Source organism: Urocitellus parryii, chromosome 1, assembly GCF_045843805.1.
Source record: "Urocitellus parryii isolate mUroPar1 chromosome 1, mUroPar1.hap1, whole genome shotgun sequence".
In the NCBI taxonomy this organism is placed as follows: domain Eukaryota; kingdom Metazoa; phylum Chordata; class Mammalia; order Rodentia; family Sciuridae; genus Urocitellus; species Urocitellus parryii.
Genome location: NC_135531.1, coordinates 154,685,724 through 154,701,603, shown reverse-complemented (window position 1 = coordinate 154,701,603; position 15,880 = coordinate 154,685,724). Strand labels below are relative to the sequence as shown.

At 48.4% G+C, this 15,880-nt stretch overlaps 1 protein-coding gene across 2 annotated transcripts in view; it reads right to left on the bottom strand.

Annotated features, from left to right (window-relative positions):
- Positions 1-662: 662 nt before the first annotated feature.
- LOC144254498 (protein KIBRA) overlaps positions 663-15,880 on the bottom strand; it is a 156,237-nt gene continuing 141,019 nt past the window's right edge. The window contains exons 19-24 of one of the 2 annotated variants that reach the window (XM_077797745.1): positions 14,725-14,889; positions 8,375-8,467; positions 8,163-8,166; positions 4,446-4,693; positions 2,495-2,616; positions 663-964 (exon numbers count right to left, since the gene is read on the bottom strand). In XM_077797745.1, the coding sequence (XP_077653871.1) occupies positions 898-964; positions 2,495-2,616; positions 4,446-4,693; positions 8,163-8,166; positions 8,375-8,467; positions 14,725-14,889 (699 nt within the window). In that variant the 3' untranslated portion in view covers positions 663-897. The remainder of the gene's footprint in view (positions 965-2,494; positions 2,617-4,445; positions 4,694-8,162; positions 8,167-8,374; positions 8,468-14,724; positions 14,890-15,880) is intronic. The other variant, XM_077797744.1, reaches the window with a different exon arrangement.

The window sequence follows — 15,880 nt, the reverse complement described above, 5'->3', positions numbered from 1 at the left end:
GGGTGGGACTCCACAGGAGAGAGCAGGCATAGAGAACACTGAGCACATAAGCAGAGTGGGCAAAAGAAGAAAAAAAAAAATCCCCTTCCTCCCCCAGACTGGGGATGAGAGAGGAGGAAACGAGAAGAAAGAGAGAGTCCAAAATCAGGGAAACACAGACGGGAGGGATGGCAGAGAAAATGCAAGAGGGAGGAGATTCTTTTCAAAAGGCCACTTTATTGATGGAGACACAACTGGATGGAGTTCTCCGAAGCCCTCCCTCACTCCCATCAGTGGCTTCACGGGGCATCTGAGAGCAGTGTGGCCCATCGCCAGCCAGGGCTGGATGCTCGGCCAGCTCTGCGCTGCCCACCGCAGTCAGGCGGCCACATATTACACGTCACAGCTCATGAAGATTCATGGATGCACCTCTCAATCTCCAAAATGGTGTCTTTGCATTTTTTTTTAATATTATACAAAATATGTTAACTAGGAAAGGTTAGCTGTGCTGTGTCATCTGTAGGACGTCCTTTCAGGATCATCGTCCCTCAAACATGACTTTTTATTGCAGGAAAACCTCTAAAAGGTGTGACTGTACAAAAAAAAAGGAAAAAAAAATCTAGATTTTTAGGAAGAGCAGTAACTTAACACTGCTTTAGTTCATTTAAATTTTCTTTCCCAAAAATACATTCCTAAATATACAAACTATACAATCTTGTCATTTTTAATGCTGGTTTTTTTGTATTTTTTTTAATAATAACAATAAAACCCAAACTAAAAAAATCGGTTCATCTTCAAACCAACAAGAGCTAGAGGACTTGTGACTCAGTACCTTCATATAACACCACATAAATAACTTTAGCCACAGTCAACATTCACAGCGTGGTCAGAGGGACAAAGGGAATACTTTTCTGGCGATTAGACATCATCTGCAGAGAGAGCTGGGATGTTCATCCGAGGCCGGGTGAAAAACGCCATCTTCTCCCTGTAAAGAGGCATCCCTTAGGGTGGGGCTTGGGGTCTCTTGAGAGATGTTTGGTCCAGGATCATTCTTTCTCTTTGGTGCCTCGTGCCTGTTAGCACCCACACGACCACTGGGCTACACCTGCATCTTCAGGGGGCTGCCCTAGATGTTGTAGGATGTTTAGCAATGTCCTTGGCCTCTAACCATGAGTTATCAGTAGCCTTCCAGGGCTCCAGGTGGGATAATCAAAAATGTATGGATAATGGGCATGGTGGTGCACACTTGTAGTTCCACCTACTCTGGAGGCTGAACTGGGAGGACTCTTTGAGCCCACAGAGTTTGAGACCAGCCTGCATAACATAGTGATATCCTGTCTCAAAAAAAGGACACTGCCAAATCAAATGTTCCTTGTAGGGAGAGGAGGGGCTATAAAATCATCCCTGGATGCTGGGCGCAGTGGTGCACCTGGCTCAGGCCAGAGGATCATGAGTTCAAAGACAGCTTCAGCAACTTAGCAAGGCCCTCAGCAACTCAAGGAGACTCTGTCTCTTAAATAACAAGGGTTGGGGATGTAGCTCAGTAGTTAAGTGCCCCTGGTACCAAAATAAACAAATAAATAAAAATCCCTGGTTGCACACCACTGCTTTAGGGGACACTTTTGTATGACCAACCATACAAATTGGAGGCATCTCCGAGTTTGAAAGGGCACTTGGACCTGGGCTCAGTGATACACACCTATAATTCCAGCTACCTGAGGGGCACATATTAAGAGTCTAGCCTGGCCAACTCCATGAGATCCCATCTCAACGTAAAGTAGGGAAAAAGGCTGGGGATGCAGGTCAGGAGTAGAGCACTCAGGTAGCATGTATGAGGTCCCGAGTCCAATGCCCCACACGGCAAGAGAAAGAAAAAGGTCTTAGGGTGACTTCCAGCATTTCTTTGTTTCAGATTCTCCACTTGTTAAAAATTTGAGAGACACCCAAACATAGTTAAATAAATTATAGAATATTTCAGATATTTATATTCCACAAAGAGATCTCTTTAGTACATACACAAATACATGTGCTTTGTCTGGGAAAGACAACAGAAGTCGAAACCCAAGGTCCTTTGTGGGTGGAAAGCCCAAGCCAAATGGCATTTAGGGGCTCCTCTGATATGCCTGAGTCCAGTGTGGCCAGAAAGTGGATCCCTGAGATCCTGACAGGCAGCAGGCAGGGCAGGGAGGCGCTGTGGGTGGGCAGCTACGCCCCAGGCTGACTCGTCATTCAGCCAATCCTGGGCAATCACCAGTGACAGAAATGCTGGGAGGGGGGGCCTGGAGCAGGTGGCACATTCATGAACAAGAGGATCTAGCGAATTAGCTGGAGTTGTGTGGGGACAGATAAAGACAGGCGGGGGACGAGCACAGAGAAGCAGAGACAGGCAGGGATGCTTGACAGAGGATGAACATCTGTCACAGCATGTGCTACAGCTCTGCTAGAGACCTGTGCAGGGGACTAGCGCAGTGAGGCCGGGGAAGGAGGCCAGGGTTGGTGAGGGCCGCCGACTTACCTGAATGACTGCACTTCTGGAGGCTCCTTACAGCTTTGGCCGCGCAGCCTGTGCACATCCTTCGCGGCCGCCCTCATCATCTTGTCTGTCTGCAGCTCACTCTTGTGCTCTGTGCGGTCCATCTGGGGGGTGGAGCAAGCAAGGCCTTGAGGTAGTGGAGGCCTTCTGGCCTCTAGAAATGTGTGCTGCCTCATCTAATCCCAGGCCACCCCGGGGGTAAATTTTGTAATTCCTTCTATTTACCAACCAGGAAACTGAGGCTTAGGCATGTCAAGAAATTTCTTTAACATCAAATAAGTGAAACAAGGTGGAAACCCAATTCCAAGTCATGCTGTCATGCATAAGTGCTCTAGGTCCTTTATGATCCTTTTACTGATATAAACCTACGTGAGGGCATTTGAGAAGAGGCCATGGAGAGCAACACACTATCCTCATGTCAAACCCTTGAAAACATGGCACAAAGAGTTTTGGTCAAGGAAGCCATCATTTAAATGGGTTGTTAGAAGAAGTAATAGATGTACTGTTTTTACTATTTGAAAGCACAAGTTTTCTTAGATTGTGTTTTCTTAAGGCAGGGCACATATGTGCCTGTTTTCTCATCTGTTTTTGCTATGACTACCAGGAAGCTCAAAGGTAACAGTAACTACAATTAGGTTACATTAGGTTTGGGATATATTTACTTCCTTCTCCTCCTTAAAGCTTTCTAACTTTCTATTCCCATACCCCATGCTCTTCTTATAACCCCATTTATAAATATATAGGGTATTACTAATAGGGAAGAAACAAGCATTTTTGAGTTGCCAGTCGGTTTGAAGCTCTTGGACTAGTCCAGATGGAAGAAGTACAGCATCATCTTACTGCCCTAAGTACAGCATCATCTTACTGCTTGTACTGAGAGCTAGGATTTTAGCTGATGGCCCGTGAGATGATCCAGGTAGACCACATTTGTCTGGCTGTGTGAAGAGGGAAGTAGCAAGGTCTTTCTTGCTGTGGTGGCAAGCAGAGAGAGTAGCAGGTATTATTTATTATAAGCAAGTCAAATATGGTCTCTGTATATTGGTCCTATCCTGTTTATTTCTTCATGATAGTCTGGAATCTGCTGGCCTAGAAGTCTGGTGGTGCCCAACTCAAGTTCTCACCTAATTATTTTACATACAGCTCAAGTAAGCAACAGGTCTTTTAGCCACTTAGAACCTTCCTGCTTTGCAAGACCTGCGAAACCGAAGGGAACATCTGCTAAACATGGATAAGATGAGTCCGGAGCTCTAAGCAATCCTAAACTGCTCCTGCACTTTGGAATTCTCTGACTCCCAGACTGTTCATCATGTTGCTGAGGGGACATCAACTAGATGTGTAAGTCTCCTACTTATTGGGGGTTTCCTTGCACTGTCCCACCAGGTAGCAGTCCCCAACGCCTTTGGAATTCTCAGGCTATGAGGGGCTTTGCCTGCATGTAAAACCTGCCAAGAGCGCAGCCCACATAAAACCCACTGTGTGCTACTGCCGCCCTTTGATTCTTTTTCCACAATCAACTGGAAATTTCTTTCGCTCACTACAGCAGGAAACCCCTCACCCAGGCGGGAACTCCAGGGCATCTTGTCAGCACAGAGCCCGGCAGGTCAGCTCTCATCTTCTTAGCTGGGTGTGGGGCAGCCGGGCTGCCCACTGGGACTGCCTGCCTGGGCAGCCATGGTCAGGGTCCTAGCTTTACCATGTTGAAGCACATGCCGGGCTTGGATTAGGTTCCGGATGTGCATGAGCAAGGAGGTCAGGCAAGGGAACGCATCAGTCCTAAGGACTCACACAAACGAGTCAGCCCCCCAACAGGCCTTGTGACCGCCTCAGTAGTGGGCAGAAGGACACCTGGGTCCCTTTGTTGATGGGAATGAGGGGTTCTTGGACCTAGTGGACCTTGAGTGGGTGTCTTGGGACCCCTGTAGACTGCACTCACCCTCTTCTCTAGCATCCTCAGCAGCAGGCGGAAGCGCTCGTCCTCGCGCAGCCACTGTGGCAGCTCCTTCTCCCCGTGGCTCTTGGCTTGCTCCAGCCGCTCCTTGAGCTCCCGCAGCACCGAAATCTCCTGAGTCAGTTGGCTGTGCCAGGTTCGCGTTGCCTGCAGGTCCAGCTCAAGGTCCAGTGAGGTGCGGATCAGGCGCTCGGTGCCCAGGGATTTCACAGAGGAAGGCTGTGGGGCGGTGGGTGTGGCCCCAGTTACCAGCTGGCTCCCCCCAGCGAGGCGCGTGGCGCTCCCCCTGAACCCCAGATCCCCTCCGTTGCTTATCAGCAGGAGCCACCTCCTTTTAAATGTTCTTGTCCTCCTTCGGAGCCCTGAAAGATGCTCTGGCTATGCGGCTTATGCTTATTGGGCATCTACTGTGTCCCTGGCACCAAGTTTGGGGATTTATGTCCGTTGTCCCATCTCATCTTCACAACCCAACTCTTAGGATCTGCACTACAGATGAGGCTCACGGTGGTTAAATCACAGAGTTGAAGTCAAGCTGAGCCTGTCCCCTGCGGTGATGGCAGGCCCCACCCACTCACTGTACAATGAGCCACTTCAAGCCTCAACATTTACACCTGGCTAATGGATGCTGGCCCCTGTCCTGTCCTGCAGTTGTTTCCTCCATGCAGGCCTGATCCCCTGGAGCAGAAGTCGGGTCTTCGCACCTGTATGCCTCTATCTATGGCCCTCTAGTGTTTCTGCAGGTCTGGGTTCATCCCCAGGGCCCTCCTCTTTCCTTAAGGCTTTCCTCCTCTGCCACATCCAGTCTATCTGGTTTGTGGGCATACCAGGGACAGGAATGTCACCTGAACCTGGTCAATCAGGATCTCAGTGCAGGGGTGAGTATGCTGTCTAAGCCCAGCCAATAATAATCACTGCTGGCACTTTGTTCAACCACTTGGAACAAAGGCAACTTCTTTACACAGAGGTTGCAAAGGCAGCAAGATATACCTGGAACTGATATAACATGGACATCTTTACCATCATATGGGGTGATCCTGCTTAAGAATTGAGCTATCTGGTAGGAGCAGTGATAATTCAGGGGAAATGAAGTCTGACAACATTGTTTCAACTCCTGGATTAATCCAAGCCTGAAGCTAGATTTGTGGCACAGATTTTTCCTTTCTTTATCCCTCCGTCCCTCCCTCCCTTCCTTCCTTCCTTCCTTTCTTCTTATTTATTTATTTATTTATTTTTTTTGTGGCATTGGAGATGGAACCCAGATCCCTGCATGTTCTAGGCAAGCCTCTACCACTGAGCCACTTCCCCAGTGTTACTGTTTGGATTTAAATGTCCCCTAAAGTCCCATATGCTGAAGGGTTGGTCACCAGCCTGTGCTGCTATTGGGAGAGGTGGGTTGAGTGGAAGGACCCGAGGTCGCTGGCGGTGTGCCCTTCGGGGGGGGGGGGGATACGGAGACTCCAGACCTTCCCCACCTCTCCCTTTTGCTTCTGGGCTGCATGAGGTAAGCAGCCTTCTCTGCCACACGTCCCTGCATGATGAACTGTGCTGTCACAGGTCCAAAAGCAAGAGGGCCAAGTGACCATGGGTTGAAACCTCTGAAAGTGTAACCCCAAATAAACCTTTCCTATTTTCAAGTTAAAAGTCCAGCTATTTTGTCCCAGCAGCAGAAACCTAACTAAGATACCCAGCCTGGACTTTTCCATTAAATGGGACAGTAAATTCCCTTGTTTGTTTTTAAGGTGCATTAGAGTTGGGTTCTTTCGCCATCTGTATGCAGAAGATCTTGATTAACCCAATCATCAATGCTCCTTCCATCAAAACTAAAAAATGATTAAATGGCTGTAAGAGGCAGAATCCTCAGATGGCTCCCAGTATTTCCAACCTGAATACACTTGCCCTATATAATCTCCTTCCCTTCAGAGTGGATGTGATGGGATATGTCACTGGGTGACTAACCAGTTGACTTTGGGTTAATCAAAAGGCAGATTATCCCTGATGGGCCTGACCTTATCAGGTGAGCCCTTAAAAGACGGATTGAGCTCTTCCTGGCTGGGTGACTCTGCTGGCCTTGAAGAAGTGATTCATGTTACAGAGAGGGTCACATGGCAAAGACCTAAGAGTGACTTCCAGGAGTTGTGAGGGGCCTGTGGACTGCAGCTAGTAGGGAAACAAGGAACTGATTCTGCCAACAACTTGAAGGAGCTTGAAAGCAGCCCTTTCCCTGGTCGAATCTCCAGATCAGGATGCAGTCAACACCTACACTTCAGCCTGCTGAGACCCTGAGCAGAGGACTCAGCTAACTTGTCGCCCAACTCCTGACCCACAGAAACTGAGGTCATAAATATGTATGATTTTAGGCTGGTAAGTTTGTGGTAACTTGTTATACAGCCTTACAAAACAGACGAAATGACCAATAAAAGGGTTTGAGATATGGTATAAGAAACACTACTAGGAGACCTCTCCTCACCTTGCAGGGCTGACAGGCACAGTTTCAGGAGCATAAACTAGCTCCATGCAGAGGTTCTAGAATGCTTCTCTAGGGTGAACATTATCTGGTCTGTGCTTATAAGTGAGGGGGGGCGGGCAAAGGAGCCCGGCTGAGTGATCTATGCGGCTCAAGTTCTCAGAGCAGCTGTTGTGCTTTGCTGTCACCAGTGTCCAGTCTTGCCTGGTTGGGCTGTCACAGAGGCACAGTTCAGGCAGCAAGGAGAAGCATGGACCCAAGACCTGAGCCTGGTCTCTGGACTCTGCTGTTCTTATGGGCTCAGACCCACCATTGGGGAGCTCCTGAGGGGGCCATCCCCTGGCTAAGGGCAGGATCTGTAGGGCCTGCCTGGAAGGGAGTGGTAGGAACAGGGGGTCAGGTAGGAGTTGCGCAGCAATGTTTCTGCAAGAAGGGCTGAATCCCTCAGAGAGCTGAAAATGTCGTTCCCAGTCTAATGACTTAGATTGACAGTGAGTGTGGGCTCGGAATCTTCATAGTGAACAGGATCTGCGACAGCAGATCCACCGGGTGGAAAGGTGGCCTGTCACCTGAGGCCACATCCACAGTGCCACCCTGCCTTTCCCTCACACCTTCTCTGCACTGCTTTCCCTCTTCTGCCCTCTCTGCTGCCTCTGTAGACTTGCTGGGGACAGGGAGAAAGGTGGCACTAGGCAATGAAAGGACTACATTTTTGTGTGTGCAGTGCTGGGGACGGAGCCCAGGACCTCATGCATGTTAGGCTAGCGCTGCGCCAGAGTCACAGCCCAGCCCCAGACCCACTCCTGATTCTGGCTGTCCACTGGCAGGCCTGTAGGAGAGGAGGAGGGCCTTCCCGGCCTCAGGGTGAGGTCTGCTCTCCTCTCTGGCTCTTTCTTTAATCTCTTTCTGACCTTGGGGCTCCTGGGTTTCTTCTGGTTCTGCAAACGCGCCAGACAGAGGTGCTTCCCAGCCATGTTGAAAGCCCAAGGGGAGCATCGCCTGCAGTCCTGTGGTCAGAGTCCTAAGAAGGGGTCCCTCCTTTTCTGAATGCCACCCCCTAATCTTTCAGCCCAGTTGCACTGGGGCCTCTTCCCTGTGCCCACCTGATTCCAGGAGGTGCTGAGCATGATTCCATCAGACCAGGTGACCATGACATCTGGGTTGGTTCCTAGTGACTTTGATTTCCACCCAGTTGGTCAAGCAACATACCCCTGGTCTCACCCATCTGTCCCAATCATAAGGCTACGGTCACCCTTGGGCTCTTTCTCCAGTGCTACACAGGCCTTGTTGCTCCCAAACTTCCATTTGCAAATGCCACCACCCTGTGAAGACAATGCCCTTCAAGCCAATGGCCAAGGAGAAATGGGCATTCATGAGGGCATGTGTGGGCAGGATGCAGGCCTTCTGGAAATAAAGGCAGAGTGGACAAATAGCTTCTGGTGGCTCTTACCCGCTTCATCCTGACACTGCGCCGCTCCAGGGAGTTTCGCACAAAAGGTGGCTTTTTGGAGAGAGTGGAGCTGTCACTGTCACTGCGATTCAGCTGCCAGAGAAAAGGGAAGTCAAGCATGGTCAGAGCACATTCTGGAAGGAGTGTTGGGGCCTGCGGGGATGTTCAGTCGTCCACTCTGCCTCATCCTCCCTCTCCTCGTGCAAACACCCCGTTGCCTATTCTGAGCTCGCTGTGGCCCCCCCTTTTCTTTATTTGCAAACCAGCACCCCACAAACACTCACTGAGCATGTCTGCATGATGCTTGCTGCTCTCTGCATGACGCGGCATGAGAGAGTCCTGTGACAGCCACCGTGATGGGAGTACCACCACTTTACAAACAAGGGCACAGACTGTGCCTCAGATTGGTGAGCTGACGAACACCCAGCAGGGTTTGACAACATCAGCGTCACCGTAGGACATCCTGTCCCCTTGACTTGTGACACAAAGGGCTGTTTGCGTCACCTCTTCCCTGTCACCCACAGAACCCACCTTAGCTGGCTCAAATAGAGGCACTATCAATGCTGACATCTCAAGGCTGGGGGGTGTAGCTCAGTCCGAGCGCTTGCCTAGCATGCTGCAGGCCCTGGGTTCCACCCCCAGCACTGCAAACCAACACCCCACAAACACAAACAAAAAGCCCAGCTCCAAGGCAAAACCTGGGGTCTGTATCCGTGGAGTGGTAGGCAGACAGGAGCTGGAAGGGTTAAGCTGATCATAATTCTCCTCCTGCAGGATCTCCCAGTCACTTAGTCACTTCCATTCCCACACAGGGCTCAGATCCTCATTCATGGTCAGAAATCAGGTGTCTGGTCCACAAGGGATGCTTTTCTACTGAGGGTGTCATCCCCCCTCCCAAGAACCAGAGAGGTGAGAGCAGGTGGGGCTCCTTTCCCAAGCTGTTTCCACAGTCGCCAGGGCTGGCCCAGGCCAGGCTACTGCACCTATCTGTCTGTCTGTCTGGCAGCTGTCAGTTCTCTGCGGCAGGCCTCTCCAGAGAAGCCTCTGGTGTTTTCATATTTGTGGTTGTTGATTATTACTAATGATAGTGGCATTAATAGTCCTGCTGAGTTCATGAACATCACAACTGGTGAAACCGGTATTGTGCCAGACAGAGCCTCAACCACAACCAGAAACAGGATGGTAACACCGATGACAGCCACTTGGATAAGCACCTACCAAGCATCAGGTGCTTTATCTACAGGTTCACTGAATCCTCAAACTATGTCAATGATGGTCCAGAAGAGAAAGATGCTTTTACAGGTCACAAGCCAGAGCTCTTCAAACCATGAGCTCAAGGCCTACTAGAAACGCCAGGGTCATGCCATTTCTGGCCCCAGCTGCATGTAGGGCTCAGGAATGAAACCGATGTGCAGATGGAAGGAGATGGTCTCAACAGCTGGGGTAGATTCACAGGGATGGAATGGCTGCATGTGATTCCAGAAGGGGTCTATATCCCACAGTGGGCAAGCCGAACACAGCATTGGAAGAATATATGTCATACCACCAGAAATGGGTATCAGATAATTGACCCTTCAGTTGTGACTGTTGATGTTTCAAGGATTGTGTTGTAAAAGAGAGGGGAAAGCTACATTAAATTCTTGAACTTTGCTTTATCTTATCTCCAGATTTCTTTTTCTGGGCACTGGGGATTGAACCCAGGGATACTCTACCACTGAGCTACATCCTCAGTCCTTTTAATTTTTTATTTTGAGACAGGACCTTGTCTGCTTGCTTAGGACCTCACTAAGTTGCTGAGGCTGGCTTTGAATTTACGATCCTCTTGCCTCAGCCTCCTGAGTCACTGGGATTATAGGCGTCCACCGCCATGCATAGCTATTACCAGATATTTTAATGCCGTTCATCTCATACATGGCTGAGGATATCACTGCCTCGTTATTACTTCCATTTACAGCTAGGGAAACTGAAGTAGAGATAGGGACAGTAATTTAAAGTCACAGGGAGCCTGTTCAGGGATGAGAATTTTGGAGGGACTGGATCCACTGGTCAAAGTGGGTCAACCAGCAAATGGGAAAGTACAGCTGATAAATACCTGGGTGTCATAGAGACCTGTAATCCACTATCCCTATCCTAGGGGACTTCAAAGTTAGGTGTGACCCCAAGCAGGGAACCTAACCATGGGACATAGGACATGCTGAGAAGCCAAGAAAGAAACCACCCAGGAGGCAACACTTATTGTACAAAGGTATGACATGGGCTAGGAGAAGGGGCTGCTCACAACTGGAAGCCCCTCAGGTGGTGGCTCTAGGGGACAGAAAGCCTACAGGTGCTGGGCTTTGTACTCCCAGCACACCTGTGTGCCCTGGACCAAAGTACTTTGACATCTATTAAATGAGGTGGACACAACAGGCCTTGCAGGGAGATTTGTAAGATTAGTTTTTTTTTTTTTTTTTTTTTTTTTGCAGGGGAGGGAGAGGTGTTGTTGATGAGCATTTGAAATCCCATACTGTGGGTGGGCAAATCCACCTCATGATTCTCAGTGGGAAACAGTACCCTCCCCAAGCCCCAAGCCTTGCTTTCATAGCTTCCTTTCCAGTGAGAAGGAGGACAGGACTAAGCTGTCACCTGGATGCACCCTACCTTAAGTCTGAATCACAGCTGGGTCGCTGGACCCAATTCTCTGTTATTGTGCCATTCAAATTTAAACAAGGTCCTCTCTCATGCTACACACATAGCAAGCTTGTCAATATCTCAGGAAAAGGCCATTAGTGAGGAGCAATGGCAGTGGCAATAGCAGCAACCAGAGCTTCTGAGGCCAGGGGGGACAGAAAACTGGGGAGGCTTCAGCACAGCAGTCCCCCCCCCCCCACCTTGGGGACCTATTCCAAGACCCATCATGGATGCCTGAAAGTCACGGGTAGTACTAAGCCCTATATAGACAACATCTTTCTTACACCTACATACCTGTGATAAGAGTTCATGTATAAATTAAGCACAACAAGACATTGACAATAATTTACTGTAAGATTTAGCAATCTCAGAATACAACAGTCTTCCTTTCCTTATTAAGAAGAGAATGTTCACCTTTTCACTGAAGGAAGCAGTTCACAGCTTTCCTTCGTCCAATCTTAATGGCCAGCAACACTGCTCTTGCATTTTAGGGCCATTATGAAGTCAAATAAGTGTTTCTTAAACATAAACACTGTAGCTGACAGTTGAACTGGTAACAGAGATGGCTACTAAGAGACTCATGGGAGAAGGTAGTGTATACAGCATGGATACGCTGGAAAGGGCTGATTCTTGTCCCAACTGGAATGGAGTAGAGTGTCTTGAGATTTCATCATGCTGCTCTGAATCGTATGCAATTTAAAAACTTATAAGTTACCTCTGGAGCTTTCTATTTAAAGTTTTCAGACTGAGAAAAAGTGAAACTAGAGAAAGCAAAACTGCAGATAAGGGAGGACTAACATATTGAATTCCAGATGCGGCAGTGGGACTGGCTGGGCCAAGTCCTGCAGTGCATTGTATTAGCCTCACCTGGTTGGCTTTGTGGCATACTTTACCTGTGGTCTGGTCTGCCTTGTTCCTGCCTGACTTCTCAGGCTGGTTCTACAGCCTCACAATAAATATGTGAACTACCTAATTTCAAAAAACTTCCCCTACATATTCTGCTCAGTCTGTTGCCTTGGTGGTAGGAAGTGACGTGCTGTCAGTCAGAGACTAGAAAGCATGGAGCTGGTGGTGCCGTGGGGGTAGATGAGGGCACCTCCCTAACACTCTCTGTTGGGAGTTTGTCAATGCTCATTTTGTGTATGAAAAACAGAGGGTGAACTTGCTACCTGTTGTTCCTGGGGAGATGTACTCCATGCCTGTAGAGTTTGAAGATAAATGACAGGAAAATACGCAGAATGTTGTAGTTAGCGATTTCTTGTACCCTTCAGTAAGATTCAGCAGCAAAGAAGGAAAAATATACGGCATTGCCAAGAAAGGCCCCTTATGGCACGTGGTCCATGTTGATTGGGAATCTCTTAACTCGCAGGCTTGCATCCTGGCACAGATCATAAACCACACAAGGGCTTAGCCAAGTACTGGATAGTTACAGATGCATAATAAAAGAGAGCAGAGGTTCTTTTTATTCGAGGATGCCAATCTGGGAAAAGGGACACTTAAACCCATTTAAACAGGAATTTGACAATACAAATTGGTGGGGTAAGAAATGGAAAGTCCAGTGGTCTATTTTCAGAATATAGTGTTTCATCTTAGATGTAAAATTACTGAGAGAAAATCAGCCAAGGAGGAAACAGAACAAATGGTTACCAGCAGTTAACACCTGAGTGTGACAGATTCACAGTCCCTTGACAACCAGGAGGAAGGAGGAGGGGGCCTGCCTGATCAAACAGAGATAAACTCCATATGTGCCCAAATGCACTCAGTCCCACAAAGGCCTTCCTGCCATGGGAGAACAAAGGGGGTGGGGACAATTGAAGGTGTATTTCTTTAAATAACCCAATAAGAGACAGTGAAACCTAGGTGACATTAGGGAAAATTGTGGGCCCCATATACTCAGCCAATGAGGACCTGGGGAAGTACCACGTGTCTAGGGGTAAAATGCTGACTGTGACATTGCTGAGGGTTGTCTGCTGGCCCCCAGAGGCCTAATCTTACAAAACCTTTATCTTTGTCTCTCAGTCCAGGCTTTGGGTTTGGACAGGTGAGTGAGTCTCTCACAGAAAGTGAGCTTTTGGTTAGAAAAGATAAACACGTTGCAAAAGTTACTCCATTTTCTATCTCCCGTTTAATAAAATGACAACTGCATTCTAATCCTGCTGAAAAAGAAGGAGGCCAACAGTAACTTCTTTGGGTTTGATTTTTCTGATGAGTGGCATTTTTCCTTCCCATTTGATTTCCACTGCATGTTTATAATGGTGGTAATTTTGCAAAGAGCCTAGGGTCTTATCTGATCTTAGCAAATGGTCTCATGAGAGGGAGGAGCAGGGTGTGAACAAGGAGGAAGTAAGTTGTTGGGAATTATAATAATAAGTGGATCAAATGCAGATGACTAAGCCTTGCACATTCTTTAGCTAAAATGATCCTATGAGGAGGAGGGAGACTCCATCCATATGAATCACTGACAGCAAGTCAGATGGGGTTTTTGTTATAGGAGCTGGTGTGTATTGTGTGGTATACAACTAAAAACCAGTGACATCTTGCAGCAATCCCAAACCAAAGTTGCTTGCATGCTTATACTAGCAAAAGTCCCTTTCAACGTATTTACATGGAGAGCACCAAATAGACAGGAATCAATCAGATAAACACTCCTCCCTTGGGAAATGACAAGAAAGACCTCCAGGCTAGACTGATTCCCCTGGCTGGACCCCTTTCAGGTTTCAGATCTTGGCTGTTGGGTGCCTGGTTTGGCCACTTGGATTCCTAACTCCTGGCATTTAATAACTATTTCTCTTTCCATTACCTTTTGTTGCTTGAGAAACCCTCATGTTTCAAAAATATACACAAAAGAAAAAGGAAAAATATTTAATCATTGAACATGAGTAAATACTGTGGATATTTTGGTATAGACTTTCTAGTTTTTTTTCTGTTCGTACTATTTAATTTATTATTATTATTATTATTATTATTATTATTTTGAGAGAGAGAGAGAGAAAGAGAATTTTTTTTAAATATTCATTTTTCAGTTTTTGGTGGACACAACATCATTATTTTATTTTTATGTGATGCTTAGGATCAAACCCAGCGCCCCGCGCATGCCAGGTGAGCGTGCTACTGCTTGAGCCACATCCCCAGCCCAATTTATTATTGTTTTTTAAAATGTTTTGGTGGTATTGTATTGAAGATTGATCTCAGGGGTGCTCTACCATGGTACCAATTTCCTTGTCTTTCCCCCCATACCAGGAAAGTCTTTATTCTCTCTTATTTCTGAAGGCTCTTTTTATTTTGAGACGGGGTCTTGCTACATTGCCAAGGCTGGCCTCCAGCTTGAGATCCTCCTGCCTCAGTCTCCTGAGCTGCTGGGATTATAGGCGCACACCACCGGGCCTGGCTCCTCTATTTTAAACTTAACTAAAGCTAAATCATCCTGTGCCTATTGCTTGTCACTGGTGTGTTTCATAATGTCATTTTCTTGTGCCACTAAATAATCCCATCAATCAACCAATCAATCAATCAAAAGATCAACCCTACGAAGCGGGTCTGTGAACCTGACAAAACCAAGGCTTCCAGGAGCCCCCCAGCTGGAGGTTACCTGACCACGTGAGGATCCAGATTGGCATCCAGAGCTGGGTGAGGGTCTTAGCTACCCAAGGGAAGGAGGACGGAGCCCGAGGCTTGCTTACCCGGCACACGTACTGGCTCTGGGGCCCTGGGGAGAAGGTCTTGGAGCGGATGATGGTGCTCCCCCGAAGAAATGGCCCTGGCGATGGGGTGCCCACACGCCGGTCCTTGGGCCGCACCACTGTGGGGGATGGGGCCACCGTGTCCGTGTTAGTCTCTTTGTCCACCTGAGGAAGAAGTCGAAGGCTTGAGGACACCATGTCCACTGAGTGTCGGCCACCCACCCGGAGTCTACCAAGCCACTCTCCACCCGACCTGTGCCCCTTCGCCGTGGGCCCGCAGGCACAGCAGGGTCAATCAGCCCAGTCCTGCCAGAGCGGTGCCCAAGGCTGAGGGTGCCCATTCTCATTCGTCCACCTGTGGCTGGGGGGCTAGCGGAAACACCCAAAGAAACTGACATGGTGAGGCAACTCGGGCACCAGCATCCTGGGCCTCACGTCCTCATGACCTATGTACCCCCCACATTTTGACAAAGACACTCCCCAGCTCTCCACTGCCCGGGTCCAGAACCACAGACTTTTTTTTTTTTTTTTTTAAATTATAGGCCACTGCCAAGTTTCCTTTTTAAAACAAAGCCATTGGGTTTTCTGCTGTCCACACACAGCAATCCCAGGTAAAAGAAAAGCAAGCAAAAGCACTTAAGCTCAGGAACTCTGTTAGCCTGAAGAGCGCCGTGGTGTGATTTTGAGAAAGGTTCCCTGTCTGGCTGGAGAAAATGTAAAGGGGAGCTGGAAGGGGGGGCTCAGCTTTTGCTCCAGCCACTTGGTCAGGTGCCTTTGGAGCACGTCCCACCTGTAGCTCTACAAATGCAGTGGGTGCTGTAGCTGCAGGTTGGAGATCTCTATGGAAAGAGAATCCTGCTACAACAATCTAGTGCCGCCAGGAAGCGGGAGGCAAAGGAATGTGGCTGGACTCCCTCTTCTCATGGCCCCACCGAAATGAAGACATCTATTCCTTGGAAGCCACCCAAACTATCTGCAGATTGGTATTACTGTGTCCATCTTATAGTAGGGAACCAGAGGCCTGAAAGGGATGAAATCACCTGCCCCAGATGACAGAGGCAGGGAGTGACAAGGCCAGGGTTCGAACTGAGAACATGTGACTGCAAAGCTTGAGGTGCATCCAGAGAAACAGAGGAGCCACAGAGAGCAGAAGAAA